This window comes from Trematomus bernacchii, unplaced genomic scaffold (genome assembly GCF_902827165.1).
Source record: "Trematomus bernacchii unplaced genomic scaffold, fTreBer1.1, whole genome shotgun sequence".
Taxonomy (NCBI): domain Eukaryota; kingdom Metazoa; phylum Chordata; class Actinopteri; order Perciformes; family Nototheniidae; genus Trematomus; species Trematomus bernacchii.
The window spans coordinates 5,772,401-5,797,891 of record NW_022987739.1 but is presented as its reverse complement, the minus strand read 5'-3'; the positions used below and the strand labels follow the sequence as shown (position 1 = coordinate 5,797,891).

The 25,491-nt window shown below is 38.5% G+C and overlaps 1 protein-coding gene across 4 annotated transcripts in view; it reads right to left on the bottom strand.

Annotated features, from left to right (window-relative positions):
* Positions 1 to 23,241, bottom strand: part of si:ch73-63e15.2 (protein strawberry notch homolog 2) — a 61,990-nt gene extending 38,749 nt beyond the window's left edge. For 3 of the 4 annotated variants that reach the window (XM_034146412.1, XM_034146413.1, XM_034146414.1), the window contains exons 1-4: positions 23,064 to 23,241; positions 11,264 to 11,490; positions 10,026 to 10,114; positions 1,988 to 2,111 (exon numbers count right to left, since the gene is read on the bottom strand). In XM_034146412.1, coding sequence (XP_034002303.1) covers positions 1,988 to 2,111; positions 10,026 to 10,114; positions 11,264 to 11,371 — 321 coding nt within the window. In that variant the 5' untranslated portion in view covers positions 11,372 to 11,490; positions 23,064 to 23,241. Of the gene's footprint in view, positions 1 to 1,987; positions 2,112 to 2,697; positions 2,805 to 10,025; positions 10,115 to 11,263; positions 11,491 to 23,063 lie in introns of those variants that run through there. The other variant, XM_034146415.1, reaches the window with a different exon arrangement.
* Between the last annotated feature and the right edge of the window lie 2,250 nt (positions 23,242 to 25,491).

Here is a 25,491-nt window from a genome sequence, read left to right as displayed (position 1 = left end):
TACTTTTCTAAATGTGTACATAAATATAGATCCTTGTAATTACTTGTAAGGAATACAGCTATAGCCAGAGGGGGTAAACAGACAACAGGAAAGCTAGGGAAACCCCATGTGAATCACAAAATCCTTGCCATCACTTGATCAGGATGACACATTACTTTCTTATATAGAAACGTCTCAATTCGTAGTCTTTGAATTCCCCTCGGTTTAAAAACTCAATTCAAACATTTTAATATAACTCCAAGCATTCTTCTTTTTTTCCACAGAACCACTATGCTCATGCAAACACCTGGACACAAACATGAAGTGAAACTTTTAACATTTTAACATTTCAATTCACTGACGCTTTTACCCATAGCGACTAAAAATAAGTTACGTTGTAGTTTCTGGTCTATTTGTGCTTTCCTATAAAACTGTTGCTTTTTCTGCCAACATCAATATATGTGAGATGTGAGAATTTTCTCGTGTGGGTTAATAAGGTATAACAAAACATGCATATAAGCCTTGAAAATGCCAGCAAACCACGAATATTAACTGGAAATATCCAATGCTTTTTCAACTAAAAAGGGACCAATGATGTAAAAATGAGTTAACACTCACTCCCAGGACTTGCCAGTGTTCCTGTGCCAGCCACAATAGAAAATGCGCCTGCAACAATCTCACTTATTTGGCAAAACCTTGATCAAGTTAAATGAATGTAAAACACAGCCATAAGATTTTATAAAACCCTCAGGCTGTTCGACTCTGTAGCCTCCAGAGAGACAAGAAAAAAAGCCTTGAACACAGCAGTTTAAGAAAAACCTATCCCTCTATGCCAATTTTGCTAATATTTAAATGTGTTGGTTTATCTAAGAAATTATATTCTCTTGTGTATTAGAATTTAATTAAATGTATTACATTATTTCACTGCATTTGAAATGCTTTTTTACATGTATTCAATAATAATATAGCAAACTTAAAGAAAAACATAATCAAACAAAAACAATTCTCAAAATTGAACAGGGCCTTCATTGTTGCTCCTGCTTCACTGGGCTGCATTATCTAGCGATGTGTGTAGTCATTTTATTTATAGAAAATACACATATCCCTGGGCTTTGAACACACCTCACCCGGCCCCCTTTTTTTACTGCTTTGCCCTTAATTTGAACCAAGAAAAACCCCGATGGCTGATGCCTATCCTTTGTGAGACATGTTAATCAGAATACTGCATGTCTGCTTTGTAACCCATGACTGCCCTTCTTTAAAACTCATCATGGCATATTTTTTTTATATAGTTGCATAATGGCACTCATCTGCTCAACCCAAGAGGCCTCAGATCAGAAACTCACTGGCCTGTGTTATTACAATGGGATAACTCCTATTCATATGATTGTGGCTATAAGGAATTAGCTGGACGGACACACAAGCAAACTCATAGAAAATGCAAATGACGAATAGTAATCATCTGGCATGGTGAGGTAATTGAAGCCGGCACCTTAACTTCACTGCCTACGTCTGTGCATCCTGAAACAATCGTCATAGTCTTATAGTTGTGTTTTCCCAGTTTAGGAATGAAATGACTCCAATTATTTACTTCAAAACGTTCACACTTTCAACAGATCTCTCTGTGTGGATTCCTGGTTTACCTAACAGTGGTTTCAGAAGACGTAGTGGGAATGCATGGAAGAACGTTAAATTACAGTGTCTTATTAATGACATGCCTCAGCAGGAATGGGGCAGGTACTGCTACGGTCGTCTAGACAACACTAGCCTTTAATCAGGCTGCTCTATGGTACATTAAGCAGAGTTGAATACACTTGAAAGACAGGATGAAAGAAGTGGGCGGGAGGCAAGGTCCTGCCCTCTGATAAAGGGAGTAAGACGGAAGGAAAGAAAAAAAAGAGTACTAGAATGCGTCCAACAGTGTATTCATGTAGGCACTACAATTGGTCAGTGTTACGTTAATTCACATTTAACTGGCTAACATGTAAGAGAGTTATGTGGAACAAACCTGGGGGAAGTCTCCATTCCTAGGAAGGTTGAGGCCGGAAAAGTCGACATCAGGGAATCCCGAGTACATGTCCATCTGCACATCCGGAGTGGTGGTGGTAGTGCTGCTGTCCAAGTGGTATTGCCTGGGGAAGGGGAGGGAAGGAATGATGTTTAGTTTGTTTAGCAGCTACTTCTCCAAGTAAAACTGACACATGCTGTTTTCTTCACTCTTATACAGATACCCTAATGTACACCTTGAACCATGCAATAAACAGCTCCAGTAGAGGAATGAAAGAAGTGTCAGGATCATTTCTGAAGACAGTGGACCAGTACAATAATACTTAAATACGATGATTCAACACTTTGCTTCTACATTACATCATGTTTTCAGCAAGTCCAACTCATTGCAAATATGTACACAACACTTTCATTTTTCCTTTGACAAAAACGGTCTGAAAATGTAATCACGGAATGTGGGACTGAAGCCAGTGAAGTGAAGCAATATGCTCTTGTATCTTATTAAATCCAAGTGTCTAACAATGCAAGTGTTCAAAGCCAAAAACGTAGTTGGTAAAGTAATCGTCAACTGCCAAAGATACATGAGAGATAATGAAAACACATATATCAAGTCAGACAGGCAGAAAGGGTTAGAGATTTAAATAAGGTGAACGACAGAGGGAGGGCGAGAGCAAGCACCTACTGAGTCAATGAATGAAGAACAGATCATACCCGCTTTGAGGATCAAAGGTCCAACTTTCAACAGTACCAACCATCCTCCTCCGAGACAGGTCCATATGCCTTGTATTCCAGATATGGAGGTATTTTCAGTTTCTTACTGAGTTTAAGTCGAGTCAAAACACAACAACCAATTTAGCCAACAGTAGTGGGCACACACTGAAAACGAAAGGAAAAGTAAACCTTTGTTAAGGTGGAACTGTAACCGTGACCTACCACGCTCCTCTGGTCCAATCATGCACCAGGGCTCCGGCTCAGAGGGATTGAGCTCGGCCAAAGCTATTCACAGGATTTGGCTCATGGCCGTCAACAAGAGGACAGAGATCAGTGAGACTGATTGATTTAAGATGATAACCCACCAAGAGGATAAAAGGGCAGACTTGAGCCGGTGTATAGAAGCAGCTCCATTTCAAATCATGTTCAATTAAGACTTTTGGTTGAGTTTGTGCTAGAAAATCTTCATCATCTTTTTTAGATAATCATAAATGCAACTGGGTTGTGGTGTCATAGATATAGATTCTTATATAGGATATTTGAATTGGGTATTTATTTGCTATGCTTCTGTCTTCTATAATGAACCAATGAAATAGGGAAGGAGGCAGATTAACTTTTCAATCATGATGAGTGGTGAACATAAATTAGGGAAAAAAAGAATGAGATCATACAGGTAAAAGTTGGTTTCAGTACTAAGAAAGATCAATCAATCATTCAGCCTGGAAACCCCCTACCTGGAATTTTAGCTAACGATACGTCAGTGGTATTATTAAGGCAGAAGTCTTGGCTAGCCGCAGTACCTGCTCTCCAACAACACAAAGCTGGTTCTGGACCTGTGCCAAACGACCTGGTTGACTTTCTGCTTGCATGTGTAAAGCCATCCTAACATACATACTCTGTAGCTCTTTCTCCATTGTTATTGTTTCAAGTGTATTTCATTTAAGGCTGAAAACATATTAGCCAGGCGTGAAACCTTTATATTTTTTTACATAGTCATTGTTTTTATTAACCTCATTCCTTAAAGGTAGGGTAGGTAAGAATGGAGAAACCAGCTCGAGTGTGCTAGACTTTGAAAGTACATATCCGGAAAAAATCTGCCTCTTCCTTCAGACTTCCTTACAGAGCCCCTCCTCCAACACACACAAACGCACATGACCAATGAGGGCACGAGATACGTTTGTGCACGAGATGGAAGGCTGACAGGCAGGTAGGCCATCCAGTTATTTTACCTGGGCCGGCTCAGATGATTGGTCGTGCTTTTACAGCGCCACGGCTTCCACAGATGACGTTTTTTTAATGTATTTATTGTCAAAGCATTTCATGTATTCATTGCTATCGGGATGTCAAGAGCATTCCATGGAATATAACAAAAAGTGTTTCTGAAGTGAATTACCTACCCCACCTTTAAAGGATAGTCTTCTTTATTTGTTGACAAGTCCACACTGAATCAGCTCTAAATGTACTGTACCTTTCAAACATTATAGACCAGACATAATGGCTGTTCTTCAAAACACACTTAACTAGCATCTAAGAAATATCCTTTAAAACACGCACAATACCTTAACTGCAGAACTTACAATAAGATAAGACACATGGGAAATAAGGAATAAAGGTAGATACTTAGGACTAGAACTATTCAAAGATACATTTAAAAAGTAGTTTAAACAAATACTCCACTTTGTTATTGATTTTGTTGGTTAAAGGTGGGGTAGGTAAGTTTGAGAAACCGGCTCGAGATACACTTTTTGTTATATTCCATGGAATGCTCTTAACATCCCGATAGCAATGAATATCTTAAGTGCTTTGACAAAAAATCCATAAAAAAATGTCATCTGTGGAAGCCGTGGTACTGTAAAAAGCATGACCAATCATTTTAGCCGGCCCGGCTAAAATAACTGGATGGCCTACCTGCCTGTCAGCCTTCCATCGGGGCACAAACTTATCTCGTGCCCTCATTGGTCATGTGCGCGTTCGTGTGTGTTGGAGGAGGGGCTCTGTAAGGAAGTGGCAGATTTTCTCCGGTTGTGTATTTTCAAATTCTAGCGATCTCGAGCCGGTTTCTCAAACTTACCTACCCCACCTTTAAGGAAAAGTGACAATTGCCCTGTTCCTGCAAGGCACAACATGCAGTTAAAAATGTCATGTACTCTGACTTCTAAGAAACTATTCTTCTTACAATTGAAACAAAGAACAACAGTAGTCAATTCAAGACAAATGGTCCATGAAACTCCCTGTGAGAAAGCAGAATCTCCATTGAAGTGATAATAAACAGGATAATGCTCTTGGCCATGGAAAAACATGTGTATCAATATTTAGTCAAATACCCAGAGACCATTCAGCTACAAAGGCACACCCATCAATAAACAAATGCTGAGATTCCTTGGAAGAGCTCTTCCTTACTGCCAAAATAATAATTAATTCTAACTCTCATGCTACCATCAGGGCGCATTGCAATAAGTGAACTTTGACCCAGCTCTGAAAGCACATCAGTTTGGCTGCAGGCTGTATAAAGAGTGAACAGCGGAGAGAAAGCAAGCAGAAGGAAAGGGCAAAGGACAAAGCCTCGGATGTTTCTTCTGCTAATCTATTTCAAATGTAGTCTATAGTGATAAAGGAATATACAGTATTAAGTAACTAAATGTAGTCGATAGTGATAAAGGAACATACAGTATTAAGTAACTAAATGTAGTCTATAGAGATAAAGGAATATACAGTATTAAGTAACTAAATGTAGTCGATAGTGATAAAGGAATATACAGTATTAAGTACCTAATGTAGTCTATAGTGATAAAGGAATATACAGTATTAAGTAACTAAATGTAGTCTATAGAGATAAAGGAATATACAGTATTAAGTACCTAATGTAGTCTATAGTGATAAAGGAATATACAGTATTAAGTAACTAAATGTAGTCTATAGAGATAAAGGAATATACAGTATTAAGTAACTAAATGTAGTCTATAGAGATAAAGGAATATACAGTATTAAGTACCTAATGTAGTCTATAGTGATAAAGGAATATACAGTATTAAGTAACTAAATGTAGTCTATAGAGATAAAGGAATATACAGTATTAAGTAACTAAATGTAGTCTATAGTGATAAAGGAATATACAGTATTAAGTAACTAAATGTAGTCTATAGAGATAAAGGAATATACAGTATTAAGTAACTAAATGTAGTCTATAGAGATAAAGGAATATACAGTATTAAGTACCTAATGTAGTCTATAGAGATAAAGGAATATACAGTATTAAGTACCTAATGTAGTCTATAGTGATAAAGGAATATACAGTATTAAGTAACTAAATGTAGTCTATAGAGATAAAGGAATATACAGTATTAAGTAACTAAATGTAGTCTATAGAGATAAAGGAATATACAGTATTAAGTACCTAATGTAGTCTATAGAGATAAAGGAATATACAGTATTAAGTAACTAAATGTAGTCTATAGTGATAAAGGAATATACAGTATTAAGTAACTAAATGTAGTCTATAGAGATAAAGGAATATACAGTATTAAGTACCTAATGTAGTCGATAGTGATAAAGGAATATACAGTATTAAGTACCTAAATGTAGTCTATAGTGATAAAGGAATATACAGTATTAAGTAACTAATGTAGTCTATAGAGATAAAGGAATATACAGTATTAAGTAACTAAATGTAGTCCTATTTCACAGAGCCATGTTAACCTAAGATGCACACAATATGAACCTTTGTGATTAATAACCTAGAGTTGGTCATAGACGATCAGTGACCAACAAAACATAAAAATAGAAGCGGATTTGTGGCCTGTTTCTTATTTCAATGCTGTAAACAAACACCCAGACTCAGCTGTGTGGAACGACCTAACCATCACAAACTGTCACTGATGTTCGCTAAAATTATTAAAAACCCCAGGCCTTATTTTCCTATTTAAATAGTTTTGCTTTTGTTTGTTTTTTTAAAAAGGCCATATTTGATAGGCCATCGAGGGCCTTTATTAGAGATACAGTGTTTAAAGGGTAAAATAGATGGGGGTGACATTGCCTGAAACGTTCTGAATATGGGCCAACAGCTGCCTGTAACCACCGAGCTATACAGTAGCCCTTAAATTGTTTTAAAATATTGCGATAATAATAACAGAACTGGAAAATTACACAACATTATTTCATAAGACATATAACATATGAAGAAACGGCTCCATTTTATTTTACAGAGCCTTATATGGATTTGCCATCGCCTAATTATGTAACTGTACTGTTGACCGGTTCTGTGCAGATGGGCAGGGGACCGTTTAAGACACTATACTAGTTGTCCTTAAAATCAAGTGTTCTCACCTTGAATGAACCTGTTATTGTTCTGCTAACTCAACATTGACTCACTGTGTCTGGGACATGTTTATCACCAAGCATGAGAATATTGAATGCTTTGCAGGTGAGTGAGCATTCCAGTGAGTGCAATCTAAGCGCTGGCCCATTCACATTTTCTCCTCACTGGTTCAATGTGTCTGATTCACTCCTCTGCTTGTTCTCAATGGCCCTGTGAGAAGAGAACTAGCATATGGGCTTTCAAGTTCAATCAATAAAAGCATGACTCTAATCGTCTTATGATCAGTGCACATAAAAGCATTTCATAGAGCTCGTGCCATGCAGGACTAAGGTGAGGCAAGAGGAGGCGGAGTCTGTGTGAACAGATGACGCTCGGTGCAAACAGGCAAAGTTCATAAACGAGGTTCCCCTGAGGCCAATGCCTTTATTTAGATACGCCTTTCATATCATTTGCCTATATAATTATTGTGTTGCTGAGTTTAACATTCCTCCTGATGCAGCCTTGTGTTGCATAATGACAAGGATCCTTGAATCCTCAGTGTTAGTCAGACAAACTTTAGCAGTAGTCTGTAGATTATAAAAGAACAGACGAGCGTAAAAGGGACAAATGATGAAGGGACCTTGCTGAATATCAGAAATACTGAAGAGAGGCAAAAGCTAGATTGTTCCAACTGACAAAAATGTCTATACCAGTTAAAAAAATGATTGCAAAGCATTTCTCCAGATTAGAATCCTGTTTATTTCTCAAAACATCATGTCCGGTAACTCTGGGCCAAAACATTTACTGACATCGAAAATGCTGAATTAACAACTTTTCAAACCACTTCTTGCTACATGATGGTATTTACAAGACAAGAATGAAGTCATGAGATGATATTTGATCACACATATTTCTTCTTTAAACCACAGGAACATGATTTTGATCCTGATGTTAGTACACTATGAGACAGAGAGTGAGATAAGGGTCTTGTAAAACCAACCTGATGTCAGAAAACTACTGTGAGCGAAATCAAAAACCACAGACCACGCACTCACACATCAACTGCTGCGTGAAATTTCAAAGAAACACTGCACAGACAGCAATAACAAAACACCACTCTGCGAACAAACACTTCCTGAGATGTGTTTGGTATGACACAGGTTTGACGATGACTGAATCTAAGTCATTTAAAAAGCTTTGACTAAAAGCACGAAATGTTGTCTTTAAAAAAAGAAGACTTTGCTACATGTTCATAAACAAACCCACACGCAATCTCAAATGAAATCCAAAATGTCCTGACATTTGCATTGGTTAAAAACAACACTATGCTAATGATGACCATTTTTAAAAACAGTGATAGCTATCATTCTGACATAAGAATAAAAACCTGTTTCACAAATGTGATATATGGTCCATAGTGAGTGCCAAGCTCTAATGCAAACACACCTTCATGAAGATGACCTAGATAAAGCCTGTACATACGAGACTGCTCACACAGTTAATACATGCTCTTCACACGCCAGACACACCAGAACTACATGATAGAAGTTTCAGTTTAACCCCTATTTTTTTACTAGTTGAAATGTTGTCTAAATATTAATAATGTTAAATGGAATTTCAATCCCTTTTAACAAAAGCCAGGGAAGTCAAACCCACATCCAAGCACCCCTTAACTGAATCTGCACAAGAAAAAGTATGTTGACTAATTCAGATAGACGTCTCAGATCCATTATTCCACCACAGTGATTGTCTATTGGACTGTGATTATTGTCAAAACGTATTTGTGCACAGCAATCATGTGGTTGGACGGGTGCCATGGAGACAAGACAAAGTCTGCATGCATCTGCTTCTGCTCTGGTGTGATGTGGTGCTGCTTCTGCTAAATGGCCGGTGTAGTCAAGAAATTGCACAGCCTTTGAATTACACATTCTCTCACGCACACACACTTCATGTGGGAAGAAAGACACAAACATCTCCCATTTAGTGGTGAGGTCATTAAAACACCAGAGCGTCAAGATGTTGAGATTTACCCACCCCCCCCCCTGTGACGCTGACACCGGGCCACCCGCTACAGGAAATGAAGGATGTGTGATAAGGAGACCCTCCCCTATGACGTGAGCGGGTGGTGTAGTGTCAGGTTTAAAGGAGGGCCTGATTGTGTTAGGTTAATTCCGGTGTCTTCAGGAAAGCAATAATAGGACCTTATAATACCTAATAATACAAAATCAATCGACACAAGAAGAGTCTGAATACCTTCAAGGCCCTGTTTTAACACGTCAGTTATTTCATAGGAAGGGTACAACTTTAACCTTTAGGGTAGGCACAGATTTAGGGTGCAACCGCATTTCTTTTCTTGCGAACCGTTGAAATGAATCACTAACCAGAACCACAGCTTCAAATAAACTCAATGAAGCAGCATCACTTACATTTATCATTTCAGTCACTGTCACACAGTAACATTTATATTGGAATATTTTTTTATATAAATACAACTAGGGACTTTTAGATCTTATGGTACTTTTGCAGAACACATACAGCTATAAATGTATGGTATCTGTGTCCTATATAATAATAATAATAACATAGCGCTTTGTATCTTTATGATTCAGACTCTGTGTCCTTTAAAGAAGGTTAGTATTATGCGGAAGTGTGTTTGTTTGCCATGTGGATGTGGCTGTCTCACGCAATAACGCATGAGTCAAATATAAACACTATTAGCTAAATATTCACAAGACGCTCAACACAAACACCACACTCATAACAACTACATGTAACTGTGTAATACTTGAGACTCCAGGGCATTAGGCATTTTTTAGCTCACGTGTGAAACCCTTGAGGTAGGTATTGCCTAATTTCAACAGCTTGCAGCCCTCAATGTGAAAGGCATTGCCTTGTTAGGAAAGACATAAAGTACAGAGCATGTGTGACTTCAAACTCACTGGGTCCTCACTGGTCATGCTATTCAGCTGATAAATATATTATGCCTAGCTCATGATAATACAAGGTATGGGTTTGTGAGTGTGTAGGAACTTACTGGTTTCCAGATTGCATAGGGCAGTGTATGTTGTATCCAGGCTGCTGAGAGTAAGATCCCCAGGAACCAGAGGAGGAATATATTGAACTCTGAAACAGACGAAGGACAAAATCTGTCATGTAAGGAAAAAACACATTGAAATAAAACAGTTAAGATCTTAAGAGCAATAGAGCTGTCTCTCATAATCTTAAAAATAGAGCAGCAGGTTTTTGCTATTTTACTTCAATGTAACTGTATAGGCTTTTAAATAGTCAGTTCAGCCATGTTTTTCCATCTTACTGGTAATGGGTTCTAGATGGTTTCAAAGTCCATTTGGATAATTTATTTGGTAGAGATCACTTACAGTAAAAACTAAAACAGACTTTCTCCAAATGTAATTTGAAAAACTGTGGGCAACAGAACAAACTATTGAACATTCTCCCAAATACTAGGGTGACAGAAGAAATCTCAGAGGGCTTAACCCTTCAAAGTAAAACCAAACCATGTGGACACCTAGAATTTAGGTGATATCCCATGCCCTCCCTCTACATGGAATCTCCCGAAAATTGTTGAGGAGATCTGGTTATTATTACCACAAGTAGGATCACTTCCTTTCTCCCACAAATCTAGATGAATCTCTGCATACTTCAAACATTACATACATTTGAGCTGAGATTAGGGCTGCGCTGCCTATTTGATATTGTTTATCTATTTGTGATTATCGAAATAGTTGCAAATGATTTACCTGCCTATAGGCTAATGAATGAGCTCAGATGTCCCACAGTCAATATTTGAGGTGTAGTGTTTGAGGTAGAGGTACAGCTAGAGTGTGTTTTAACATGATAGATATGAGATAGTGGGGAAAGTGAAAAGAAAAGGGGCAATACGCTGCAGTAGTTTCATTTTGTCAATATATCGTATTGTTAGAACTGATTTATCCAACAGTCCTATGTATAAATGCATTGCTCTATACTTATGCAATGAATACATTCAAGCAGTCTTTTGGGATTGATTCCTAACACTGTTTCAAAAATACCTGACGTTTTTCAACCAATTAATGCTATAACCAATAACAAAAAAAGGTGCATTAAAACCTTCCCAGGAATGTATCTGCTTTCTATAAAATAATTATGAATAAACTTAATACCACTTGCATTCATCATACAGGCACATGGACAGGACTACAAGAAAAAAACAACCCAAGTAAGAAGTAACATGCATCTAGCATCTAAATAAATGTACATAAGCTGTTAGCATACCTCTGTGCTAGGGGAGGCCACAGAGAACAAGTTGCTGTCCAGCTGAGGGCCTTCTGGATGCAGGTAGTTCTCCCCGTCCATGGCCAGCGCTGAGGGGAGGGTGGGCATCAGACCAGATCTTCACACATGACCACCAGCTGACTTAGGCTATGTTCCCTCCGACCACCACCCACGTGCTGGCTGTGTTCCAGATAGTTCTTCTAACAAGGGCAAAGGCTTTCCATGACCTGAGGAGGAGAGCGGATAAGGAGGGATGGAAAGGAGAGGGAGAAAGGGCCAGAGAGACATTAGAAGAGTTGTAGGGAATTTCTTCCAGCAAACATAGTGATAATAAATACAGCATCAACGAGGTGGGACTTAAAAATCATTAATAGAAAGTAGGAAAAACTAACAATATACATTTTTTATTTTTCTTCTTTTAATACATTCCACCTGCAATCCCCTCGTAAAAAACAGGGGGGAGTAAACTACAATTGAAAGAAGATAAAAAGTCAAATTAATTTAATTTAATAGGAGACAATCATTTAGACCTATACACTCTTGAAAAATTGAAATTAACGTATATTAAAAGAAAAAAAGGTGTACATGTTTTATTGTGTTAAATCAAAACTGTTACAATATGAAGGACATGACAAAAATAATTGTTCTTCTCCATCAACACTGCTTCTAGTAGACTACAAAAACTGAATTCAGATCTAAATCATAATATAGTGTGAGCTTATATATATTGATTGACAGCCCTTATTAGATGGTAATCACCCAAGGTTCAACGTTCATCAGAGGACCAATTAATATCCCCGCAGGAGGTCCACGGAGCAAACGGGCTGGGATGCAGAGGAGCAGGCCTTCTCTCGAGTATAGCAACTGATCATTGATGCATACGTCTATTCATATTTCCCATAATATACACTTCATAATTGTGCTGGTAGGTTTTCACTGTTTGCCTAGGACAGTCGTAGATACACAGGAATGGGGGAAGTCATGCAGAAATGAGCCGCAAGTCGGATTTGTGTGTGTGTGTGTGTGTGTGTGTGTGTGTGTGTGTGTGTGTGTGTGTGTGTGTGTGTGTGTGTGTGTGTGTGTGTGTGTGTGCATGCGTGACTGTGTGCATGCGTGACTGTGTGTTTTAGAACTCAAGCTGTTCGTCCCTGATACGATGACAGGTTGGACTGGATAGACCAGACCGTCTGGGCACAGGCCTGTGTGATGCTAACAAGCTCCACACTCTGGGCTCTCTTTCTAATACATACACACATGTTAGAAATCAAACCATATATTAAAATGTGCACAATACTATAACTTGCTAAAGATAGTATTGTTTACATTTAAAATTACAGACTTCTCTCTTGAATCTGTCAGAATGTATTAGGCAAACCAACCCTATAATTGGGAAACTAACCACAATGACCTACTTTCTTCAAATATGGTTAACTCTTGAGTAAAAGAACTGGCAGCTTTGTGCCTCTACTGCTTAATTCAAAGATTTTATGAAAGTGAAAATATAAAATAATGTGCATGAAGTCAGCATTAGCACACTTTCACCGTATGTGCTTTTATAATAGATCTGTTTCCCTGAAAATCAACTACTGATTCTAAATGGATATGCCAAATACATGTATAAAGAGAAAAGACCTCTCATCATTTTGACTTCTGAATCAATCCAATCACCTAGCTCTCCACAATGCATGTCTGTGTAGCGTCAGTAACACTCCTTGTCCCAAACTAATCAGACTGTTACCTTCCGTCCCCCCTCCCTTCCTCCCCCCCAATCTGCGACATAGACCTGACGTGTTCACTGGGGACAAAGCTGAGGTAATAAATCCTAACAGAGTTCATGAGGGTCCAAATAAGAGGGCCTTTGTGTGTCTGAGCGTGTGCGACAGAGAGACCGTACCCAATATATTCACATTGCCAAAACACACAAAGAAAGGCCGTTTTACCCTAAAGCTGCCGGTGTGATACTGTCTGGATAAGGGTATAAGAAAATGTGCAAAGGACCAACAGGCAAACCTTCTAGACAGGATAGATATGGGATCTGATCTGAACGTGTGTGGACAGCTTGCAGCCTCTGAGGTCCAGATGAATGCAGTGGAAAGGAAACAAGGGGCAGTCATGGAGTGTGTGTGTGAAGAGCCTGCGAGGCCCCTTTGGTGTTGCAGAATTGTACTCAATGCAACACCCTTTAAGGAAGCTTAAAGCTTGGATGCATCAAAGCTTCTTAAGCCTCTTGTAAGGTTATCTCGGTCAGAGGTCTTGCTAAATTACTATAACCCTTTTCAGCCCAACATGCACGCCACAGGTGGTGCAGTTCAATGGGCCAATAGTATACAAGCAGTTCACAACCATCCTTGAATTAGGCTTTACCTGGGTGTAAAACATTGTTTTATAATAGGGAAACTAGCTACTCTAAACAAAGACAATACAGAGAATAAGGGTGAAGAGAAACAGAAAGTGTGCATGGAAGTGGGTGATTGAGAGAGAAACTAAACTGAAACTTGATTTTGTTACTTTATCTGATGTAATTATGTGTTATTATATTGCATTACATGGTTCAGGGGTGATGTCTATAAAACTATAGTTAAGTTTCTGAATGATATAATCACAGGTTGCTCTGTGTGTAGGAATACAGTAGTAGTTGTACAAGTATTAATAGTAGTAGTACACATTCTACAGCAGACAGAATAAATTAGTCAGTATTTGTGACAGCTGAAAACACACTAGTTCTCCTGATAAGCCTGAGCAGACAGTCACTGTCATTCCATCCCCACGTCACCCACCACCATGGCAGTTACTGTCTCTTAGCAACAAAAGAATGTCCGTATTCTGCTGTCCCCTGTTAGCCAACCCCCCACTCCTCCAGCCAGCCTCTGAGGATAATCGATACTGATCATGGTCCCACATATCTGCTTCCTGTAAGGCCTCTCATTACCGGAAAACAGCAAACCCCCTACTACTCCTAAACACCATGGAGAGGCAGAGGGAGGTGATGAAGAAAGCTATCAGTGGAGGGAAAGAGGGTTGGAGATATGGGAAAATAAAACACAAGATAAGAACGAAGCATGTCCACTGCAGCACTGGGGACACAAGGAGTTCGTTCATCAAAAAAGCAGCAGATACACAGCTTTTTTTTTTTTTTTTTTAAACCCTGACTAGTTATTTAAAATGTGTCTCTTTTTGCCGATATCTGGATTTATAATGTGTATCAAGACTGTTAAATTAAAGAAAGAAAACTAAGAGAATGGCCATGGTATAAAGATGTACACACACACAACACCTTTGTTATAAAGCAGTAGAGAAAGAGACTATTTTGTAGGGTAATCTGTTAAATCTGTTAATTACTTCAAAGGTTACTGCTGGTTTTTGTACAACCCCCCTCCCATGTGTCTCCCTCAATCTCTCTCCGTGGGTGGCCTGGCGCAAAAGCTCACTGCAGGGAGATTAGGCCATTTCAGGTGCACCGATTGTGAAAATCTGAAAGAAATGAAGCTCAAACACTATGCGATGATCGTGGCAAAATACACTCATTGACCTGTGTGGGCAGAAGGACTGCAAACATGGAGATTTAGTGACGCTAGAGAGCGTATTTCGTGAGAAGTGGCCAGTTGGTTCCCTTCGTCTGTGTGAGTCACTGTGTCCGTCTGTCAGCCAGACAGAGGTTCACAAGCAGCATGCCACTGTCACATCAAAAACACAAGATGTTTGTTTTTATGTTCACAGCAACCAACATGTGCTGCAAGTACATTAGGTGAGAGATAAAATGTGGAGTGTGGCAGGAGGCTTTATGCTGTTGGCCTTTGGTGAGTATCAGTTGTGGCCAGAGCACATGGGGATCATCCAGGGAAGTGTGACTTCCTTAAGCTGCTAAATCACGATTAACGCTCACGAGGAGAACAACCTCCCTGCCTGGCGCGTGTGCCATTTCAATCACAAATGCACACTCGCATGTAGAGTGTTGAAATATAATCAACCCTCCACTCACACAACACAGTGCCAGATGATGGATAAAAGGTGTTTATTTGTACAATATTTTATTATTTTACCCTACGGTAAGGTGAAAAATTCCTAAAACAAAAAGGCAGTGAAGATGTAGTATGACTGTGAGAAAATACACCATTTTGCTAAGGTTTGGACAGAAGGATGGCCATTATCCCACTTTCTTTTGTGTCCCCTCAATTGTTGCTTCATCACCTCTCCCAAGTACTAAATCCTTCTCTAGGTACAGAGATAATCCTTCAACACACATCTGTGAGTTATCTTCATTACTACATGCTCATTGCCTACAGAGGAATCATTTTAGCCACATTTCTCACAGACATCTTAACAAAAGTACTAGTATACATTGGCTGTATGACGTTTGACACTCCACCCACGTGAAACTGAAACCATGTCAAGTCATTATGTCCTGTACGTTACATGTGTGATGTGATTTACATCTAACCTTTTCATTATATAATGACTTTTGGAAGTATTGAAAAAGTTTGGATCAGAAGAGTTGGAAACAATCCTACACAGACACAAATTGTACAAATAGTATTATACTAATAATATTAGTGTAGTCTAATTCTTATCTGCAACTGTACAGTTAGTGCATTGACAACTATCTCATTGTATATTTCACTCTTCTGTTGTATGTGCGTCTGTCTTAATGATGATTCATTTAATCCAATGCATGACACTCACTCATCACCAATCTGAGTCCATCAGCATCACCAGTAATCAGGTTAGAAATGATCAAGCAGCAGCTGCCTGACACCAGAGCAGCGAGGGGGCTGTTAGTTGGTTATGATTGCCTAGAATGGCTGGATTCATTAGCTACCGTGATAAAATATTCATAAAAAGGAACAAGTTACTTCCCAGGGAAACACAGGGCTTCGTCATTCAAAAACAGCCTACATTATTAATTAGCACCTTTGTCAACACCAAAGGCTTATCCCTGCCTCTGTGTGCACATGCACAAACACGCAGAAACACATTAATGACACAGAGTCCTGTCTTAAGCACAAGGATGGGAGGACAGACATTAGCTACCAATCTGTTCCCCTCCCCACATTCACACTCTCCATTCAGCTTTACAGTCATGTCCATGAAGGGCAGCGGACAGCCCAGTGACCTGGCAGGACACTGGATAGAGAAGAATGATCGACTGACTGCGTAACCTAATCTGCTGTCTTATCAAAAGCCGGGAAATGGAAACAATTTTGGTTTTAAGAGCCTGTTGTTATTGCATTTCCACCGTTCAAATATTTATCAAAGAGGCTCTCTGGACTGCGACAGGACAGAGGAACACATCGAACAAATAGAGAGTCCTTTCAATGATTTGGTCTGACTGAAAAGAAGGGCTCAAAGATTTAGATCCTTACAAAGCGATAACGATTAATCTTAATTAGATTCTTATTAACCCACTCTAAGTGGCTGTTCAGCACCAGTTTGCCTTGATGATAAATATCTTTGGGCCCACAAACACCAGCTGAATGAGACATTACATTGATTTGTCCATAAAGGGGGGGACTTAATCCAGCTCTTGTGGCTCAATGGATGCCTTTGTTGTGGTAAAGAAAGAAAGAGTAAAGAAAGGTGAGGCAGAAAAGAGTTTGAGAAAGAAGGCCAAAGCTGGGGCAGTGCAGAGAAGTAGAAACAGATCACACACACTCTGCTTTTGCAATGGCTTAATGACACTCTTTTTGAGGAGTACATCTACTTCTACCACCACCAGCCCCCACCAGAAATAGATCAAAGCATGTGTACATCAGAGAGAGAAGGATCCACTTAGCTGCCTCTTTGCCCCGTTTTCCTCTGACATCTAATTTCCTCAGAATAGAGGGATGATGACACATGCTAGCTGGGTGCAGCTCTCTACCCATTATTGCTCTTGCTCAACTAGTTTGGTGAACAGACAATAGCTTATTTTAAATAAATAAAGTTGAATAGAAAATACTCATTGAATACCATAGGCTGGACAGATTTGAACAATTGATTAGTTAGGGCATGTTATTCATGTGCAGGCTAGTGATTCTAGGTGCATTTTCTCACAGCTAAGTGTTTTTGTTGTTTTGGATTACTTAATGAACAGAAAACAACTCTCATTAAATACAATGTAGCCTTTTTCATTGACTTTCATCCGCCCAGGCACAACACAGCTCCTCCTTTTCCTGATGGTAAAGTATTATTATCCAACTTTATCTCTTGGCATCAGATGCTATAGTCTAATTATCTCGGCCTTTTGATTCTCAAAAAAAGTTTGAACCATCTTTGTCCCCATTTATTTCACCCTCCCACTCTATACTGTTGCCGCCCTTCACTGCCCCATATTCTCTTTGTGACTCCTTCCCCATTTCCATCACTATCCCTCTTTCCTCTTTCTAGTGAGAGCCTGTTGTTTTCCTATTTCCATCACAATCCCTCTCTTGCCTTGTGCTAGCCATGTCTACATTTTCTTTATGTTCATTTTGCTTTCTCCCCTCTCACCCAGCCTGACCCCCAGATGGATTCTGCTGATCGGAGGCATCTGGTTCCTTGACTCTCAACCTCCACCCCCACCCCCACCCTTCTTAGTCGTAGTTAATCAGAGGCAGTCAAAACACCAGGCGAAAGCTATCAGATGCACGTTTCACAAACAATTAACATAGCACAGGGAAGCAAAATGTGCACTGCTGCAATAGAGCGCGGGATAGAAGACAGGGTTTAAACATGCCTGTTGTGATGTTACGAAATATTATGTTGCATAGTACTAAAACAATTGTTTTGCTCTAAGTGCAGCTTATCCTGAAATGGCAACTGGAGCAAACCGGCGGCTCAGAATTGAAATAGCTTGAAGTACTTAAATAAATTAAAAATGACTCAATAAAGGTAAGTATGTGTTGTTGCCAATGTAGAGTAAGTGTTTCAGTTTAGTGAACTTAGCTGTGCTGCTGTTTACATCCAGATAGTACTCTGCTCCACTTCCAATGACCTCCATTCTCTGGGAGCATTCTTTATCTGTCCGTTAGCACCCTTTGCTTTGCTCAAATCATTTAAATTCAGGTCATCTGTCTGGTATCAACTGAGGCTCATACAGGTACAGGTAAAACTACTGTAAGCCAGTGAATTATAAAGATTAGCCAGAAACATGTATTTTCTCAAAAAATGTTACTGGCTTATTTGTGGAAGACAAAACTAAAAGTTACATTTCATCAAATTAAGAAATGCATTGAGTGTATGTGAATGTGTTAACAACATATATAAAATATTTGTTATATTGATATTTTAAGGAACAATAATCACTTAAAGTTAAATGTTTAACTATTAAGTACCCCACTTAGTAACTTGCCCACTAACACTCTTTATTGAAAAGGTTATTTGTTTTGTAAAGAAATTGATATCAGCCAACATAGTTATTGTTTTTTAGTAAAAGGTCATTCTTGACATCACCTCATCTTTTCATACTCTATTTCATTTAATCTTCTCAAAGGTACAATGTCCATAACTGAAGGATGTGACCAAAACAAGGACAAAAATAACTGCTGCTGCCTCACAAAAAAATTACCACACATTCAAATACGATTGGATCAAGATATGTGAGATTAATTGAACTGTTTTTTTAAGGACAAATGTTAGATCAGACAAGTTAATAACGTCGGCTGCCAGCAGTGTAAATACCTATAGGGTAGGACGAGGCAAGTCAAAATGTCTCATTGTTTAAATGAAACTGAAGTGGCTGGGAGGAAAGTCAGTAAAGGCTGTGTTTATCTCTCCCTAACTGACATCTTCAAAATAAATATCCTCAAACCTTGACAGTCTTCTAGTTAACAAGAATGGCAAACATTTACTCATTCTGTATTGTCAAATAACCTTAACCAAACCTCAGGGTGTCCTGTAACAAGTTTGTAAAAAGACATATTGCAATTCACATGGACTAAAAATATAATGAATGCAGTGTCTACAAACTGCTGTTCTGTTATTATAAAGGCACAGAGACCAGAAATTAAAAAATAATTAAAAAGAAAAGAGTTTATTCTCAATAAATATAGCATGCTAGGTCAGTGGTGAGGTGTAAAGTGTCTTATAAGTTGATATTGAACCTCCAGCCAAGCAGGGCGTAAAGTGGCCGGTGATAATATGGCTGTGGTCTGTGTATTACAGCAACTACCTCCACCCACAACTTAACTGTTGTTACAGTAAATTGATTTGTAGTCAAGCAGTGGGCTACAGATAATGCATTGCTTCAAAAAATATATAGTATAAAGTTATGCTCTGACTAGAGGAAGGTGCATGTATCAAATGGACATTTGGAAATAAAAAGTCTGCAGATTGGTGGAGATTTTCTTAAAAGAATTGACCTTATGCAAAATTGAATCAACTTACTGTATTTACAACAATGATGATCTACAGGCAAATAAAATGTTGTTTTGAGATTAATGGTGAAATTTGCAATCAAATTTGCATTCAGAAGATGAGATAATATGATATGATGAAAACTTGCTTAATAGCAAATAACTTCATATAAAACATATGTTCTAACATATTATGCAAATACACCAGTGCTTTCAGTGCAACATTCATCAAAACAATATGGGTCATCAACACTGCTATAAGACCCCCAAAGCAGGCAGGACAGCCATATGTTGGATAACGTTAGTTAATCACAAATCTTTTGATGTTAGATGTGGGAAAAAAGGCCAGTCTATTATGCTACTCCAAACATTTACAGTCCAGATTATGGTTATATGTCAGCCTTAAAAATAATGTTTGTTTTGTACTTCCCTGTTAATCACATGGTGCTGGATATAAATCTAGGCTGATAAGTGAAACAATGACACGCAAGGTATTCAGTAATCTATCAATGTGGACACTAATATTTCTCTCACATTTCCTTCCTGGATGAATCCCATTTTGGAATCATTGTTTGCTTTTCTAAGAAGGATGTTGACACACTTTTTCCACAGAAAAAAGGCAAAGCAGTGAGGAATGCTACAGTGTTGCATGCTATCCTGCATCTCAGTCAACTCGTACAGAGCTCTTATGTGGCTTGGGAGTATTCCACATAGCCTCCAGGTCTGGATACTAGTTGAGACATGGGATACTCAAATAGCCCATTGTAAAGGACCAGTTTGTCTCGTCACAATGTAGAAGTGAACACTTTGGCCACATATTCCCCAACAACAAAGCCTTGTTTTTCTTGCTTTCTTATGACCAAACATCCATGTTATGTTTAATACATGAACTATTATCTAATGAAGGCCAGATTCCGGGAAAGCAGGAACTGAATCAAACGTATTACCTAGCCCCGATTCCCCTCCTCCACTCCACATTTTTCACTCTCACTCTAATCAGCCCACGGGCCATAAATTAGATTTATCACTGGCACCAATTGGATAGGGGAGAAAAAAGGGACTAGCAAAGATGAAGGCAAAGGGAGAATGGAGGCCAAGTCACAAAGAGCAGGGGCCATGAGCCATGGTTGAGCCATGTATCACAGCTGTTTGAGTTCACACCACCAGTCAGTGTTTCAAAAACTAATATCCTAAGAGTATCATATTGACTTGTGATAATTAAACAAAAACCAGATCAATACAATTAAGAATATCCATGAAAATTAACATTTCGGAAAATAATTATGTCTTGAAACATTGTGGACCCATTGGCTAATACTGATTTGAAATACTCCATGTTCTGAGTAGCATCCTCACAATTCCTGTAGGTGTAGTATTAACACATCTGGTGTGTTGTTGTGACCATCAGAGTCCCTGCAGGGCATGCAGCCCTCAAATGTCTGACACAGGAAACTTGGAAAAGCAGGAGCTGTGCAGCACAAACATGCAACTAAACTGTCACACTGTTACAGAAGTAACCTTTAATAGGTCTACAATAAAGGGGCCAGGCAATTGCACATATCCTCAAAATAAACCACAGCACACTGGTTGCCAAAAGTAGCCAGTATTATATGTATGAAATATGTCCACTCACTTGGGAAGTACAATTATTCTGGTTACATCAAAAGACAGAGCAAATAAAAAAGAGCATAGGATACAGCCACCTTTCTGCCTGTATGTTTGTCTCTGAGAACAGCTATCTAATAAGTTTTGGTAGTCTAGATTGTGGACAGGAAAACAGTGAATTGTGTTTGTTAGCCCTTAATTTTGCTAGTCAATCAAAAAGCTGAACAGCCTGTCTGTTGCTATTACAACCTATATTATGAGGGAGACAGAGCTTGTTGCAAGAGGGATTTGACAACAAATGACACCAAGGCTGTTGGCCATGTCCTCGGGGTCAAGAGCATGTAGTAAAAGATGGGAACTTTTTTACTTAACAGTCACTAAAAAGTGTCCATCAGCAAAGGGGGATTTCTAATAATGAAAATTGGGATTTTAATAATTAGAAAAATAGCAAACCACTATGACGAGGCTTGACTAACCTTGGCTACAGGCAACAGGCCCACTGGAAACTGAAGAGTGAGAATTGCATGAAACAAAAAAAACTAGGGGGGACTTCTTTGTGGGAACTGTTTTCATTTCCTCTTGGTCACTCACTCCTCCAGTCTGAGTCAACCCCTAATATGCCAGTTTATGGTTTCAGTCTCACACTAAACAAATAATGTTAGATCAGATATCTCCACCCCTACTAAAACACAAGCTATGAAACAAAAACTGACATGTTTAGCCTAGCGTGTTGACTAAAGTGAGTAAAGTACAGCATTACACCATCTCCTTTATAAACGTTATGATAATACATGCCGGGCACAAACTGGGGCAATATTACCCAACGCTTTGTGAGATCCAACGTTACATTAATCCATCTTACTCAATGTACACTTCGATAATAACGTTAGTAAAACAAGACGTTGCCTTATGTGTAAATTAATAGGCATGAATAAATAACTCTTCCTATTTAACGTTACATTTTTATGAATTAAAGTGCGTGGACTTTGTGAAATGTTTAGCCACCAAAACCGTAAACGAAAAGTGGTTTATAAAGAAGGGTACCGGGGCACACTGGTCTTCGAGCAGCACAAAGAAAGGCAGCCAAGGCTCTTCATTACAGGCTTACTGCCACTGTTAGCTTGGCGATCGGCGAGCGAAACACTTTAGATGATAGAAATAAACCAAACGTTGGATACAACACATTTGTGAATTGCCCACTCCCGTTTTCTTGACACATTATCACAAATGTAGCAATATTTTAGACTAGTTTGATACACTACATACTTAGTGTAGCCAACTGTGCTAGCTAGGTTAGCATAGCTCACAGTCGTTTTCTGACTTTGGGTATGTTCGTTTTGAATGTTACCTCCGTCTGTTATTGGATTAGCCTCACTATCTTAACTAGTTAGTGTGTTGAAGAACATTTAAGATTATTGTATGACATGTCTGTGTAACAAGCACATAGGCAAGCATGTTTCACTTTAAAGTAACGTTATCACGTATTTGTGATGAGCCACATTACTTGGTGGTTACCGATTATCAGAGCAGTAGCTTATTACAAGCTAGCTAACGTTACGTAGTAACTAGCTAGCTTGGAATAAGCTAGTGGTTAGCTACCGGCCTTTCTTGACCGTTGAATCGTAATTGCGAATACCAACAACACGGCGTCTTATTCTGTGCTACAGATAATGCTAACCCAACTTCTCTTGATCTCCACTTTATCCAAGACTACCGATATCGTCGTCTATGATAACGCTAAACTCAGGGGAACCACTGAAGACCGGCGTAACCCGTCGTTAAAAACGTGCGCTCCTAGGAGAGGCTTCCCTGGACGCATCTTGTTGTATAAAGGCAACTGCCGATGTGTCGCCTGCCTTTTCACAATATCCTCGAATTACACTTACCATCAATATGTTTCTTATTCTCAATCCAAACCCCGACCACACGGGATGGTTTTCAACGAAGACTCGCGTCAAAGTAACAGCAAATAGCGATTTTATCCAACTTATTCTTCTTAGTTGTTTTCTCCACTTCCTGATTGAGACGGTGCCATTTTGAATAGCGAGAAAATATTTCCGCCGCTGTCGTCACACGTAGTGCCGCTTGGTGATCGCGAGCCGAGTGTAGCCCGACAGGCCATAAATAGTTCATCTCACACCTGAACCAATGCTTAACATGAGAATACATTCATTACAATTATCGTAAAGAAACTAAGTAGATTTCCTGTAGTACAATTTTGAGGCACTTGTACTATACTAGTATTTCAATGCTGTGCTACTTTGTAGCCTACTTCTTCCGCACTACATAACCCTACATATTTAATAGTACCTATTTAATACCTTTACTTGCTTTGCTGATTTGGATCAATGGTGTGAAATATAATCAACACTTAAATAAGACTTTACACAAGAAAAACCCTGAAGCATAAATAGTTAATATAAAATTAGCTGCACCTTTACCAGCTTTCATAAACACATTATTGCATCAATATTTATAATCAAAACATATGATATATTATTCTAAGATGTGCACATTTTTTCACGACTAAATTGTGGTACTTTAAGACGTATATTTTGATGCTGATCATTTTGTACTTTTAGTTGAGTATTCATTTTTAATGCAGGACTTGTAACAGTATTCTGTCACAACCTCAGGAGCAGTGAGTGACCACACACACCCACACCCAACCACAAACACACACACACACCCCCCCCCCCCACACACACACTTTTTATTTATATACTATTATGTATATATATTTTTATTTGCACGTTGTTGGCATATACAGTATGTTTTGTGTTATGCTGTTGTGCCACATTTGTTGACTTTATGTTTAGTGTTTCTTTTGGTCTTTGTTCTGTTATAACGCCTTGTATTGTATTGTATTCCTATACTCTGGTATTTCTACTTGTACTTGTCCATCTAAGATCTAAGTATTTCTCCCACCTCTGAAAATGATAGCCAATAAGTAAATACATTATCCAATTACTGCCCAATTATTGGCCTTAAACAACGATAAGTCCTAATAATAAGCTTCGGAAATTAATTGTATTAAATAGCCAAACATCAATTTGCCTGGTAAGATCTACAACTTGATGCTGCTTGATGTGACTTGCTTATAAATTGACATATCTAAAATACTAAAATGTTAATCAAACTGCAAAGGAATTTTACAGGCAAAGTGTGTTTGGGTTGGTTTTAAATTGTCCCTATACCCTATCAAATCAAATCAAATCAAGTTTTATTTATATAGCACATTTAAAAGCGATTTTTGGTCGAGCCAAAGTGCTGTACATGTAATAAAAACACATTACTACAATCACAATAAAAGACAATAATTTACAACAGAAATATAAAAAACAAAAACACAGGGAATAGTCAGGTGTCATCTTCTGACAAGAAGGCCAGGGAGAAGAAGTGTGTTTTTAGTGAGGATTTAAAAACCCTCACTCACCCTACATTCGGTGTAAGTTTGTATGACCTCAAACAGTTAAAAAGCTTTAGAAGTTAATTGAGCCAATAACTTCTATTAAAAAATGAAAATTTAGTGAGGCCTATTCAACCAAAATTATTCTAGGAAAGATGTCTATAAATACATGTTAATCCATGAGACGTTACCTATTACTGATATGCCTGTACTTCTTTATAGAGCATGTCATTTCTATGATTGAATTAGAACGTAATTTATTTTACTAATCGTAACTGGGATTGCAAGGTTTAGAATTCCTATTCTCTGTCCCTTTAAGAGGCCATAAGTCTAAATTTAGCCTGAAAATGACTATGAGCCACTAGTAATGATAGTAATAATCAAAGCTAATGAATAACCTAATGAATGTAAAAAGAGCTCATTGTGTAATATCAGAGAGGATTTTGGAGAAGAAACTGATATAAAAAAGCATCTTGCAAAAGTCAAAGTAACGCACGATAGAAGGGAAAAATATATAGAGAGAGCATAAATTGCATTATGTTTAAATTGAGGAAAAATGTAAAAATTGTTATCAAAAAAGCCTTTCTGTATTTTTTTAGTGTTGGATTTTCTCTGCAACTGACACCAAATGTGTTTTGTTACTGTTCTAGGTATTTTCATTCAAGCAAATCACCAGAATTGCTTCCCTGCAGACAGTTATTGTATACAAACCAATCTAATATTAGATGTTAAATAGGATAGATGTTCATCTATGCAGGTCGCTGTCTCATTTTGGCATCCATCTGTTCATTCTACGTTATTGAACCATCGAGCTGGAAGAGTTCCAGTTGTTTCCAGCAAACACACAGTGCCACGGCTTTCCTGGTAAAACAGTCCCCCCCTTTCCCAACATAGGAGGTTGGTGG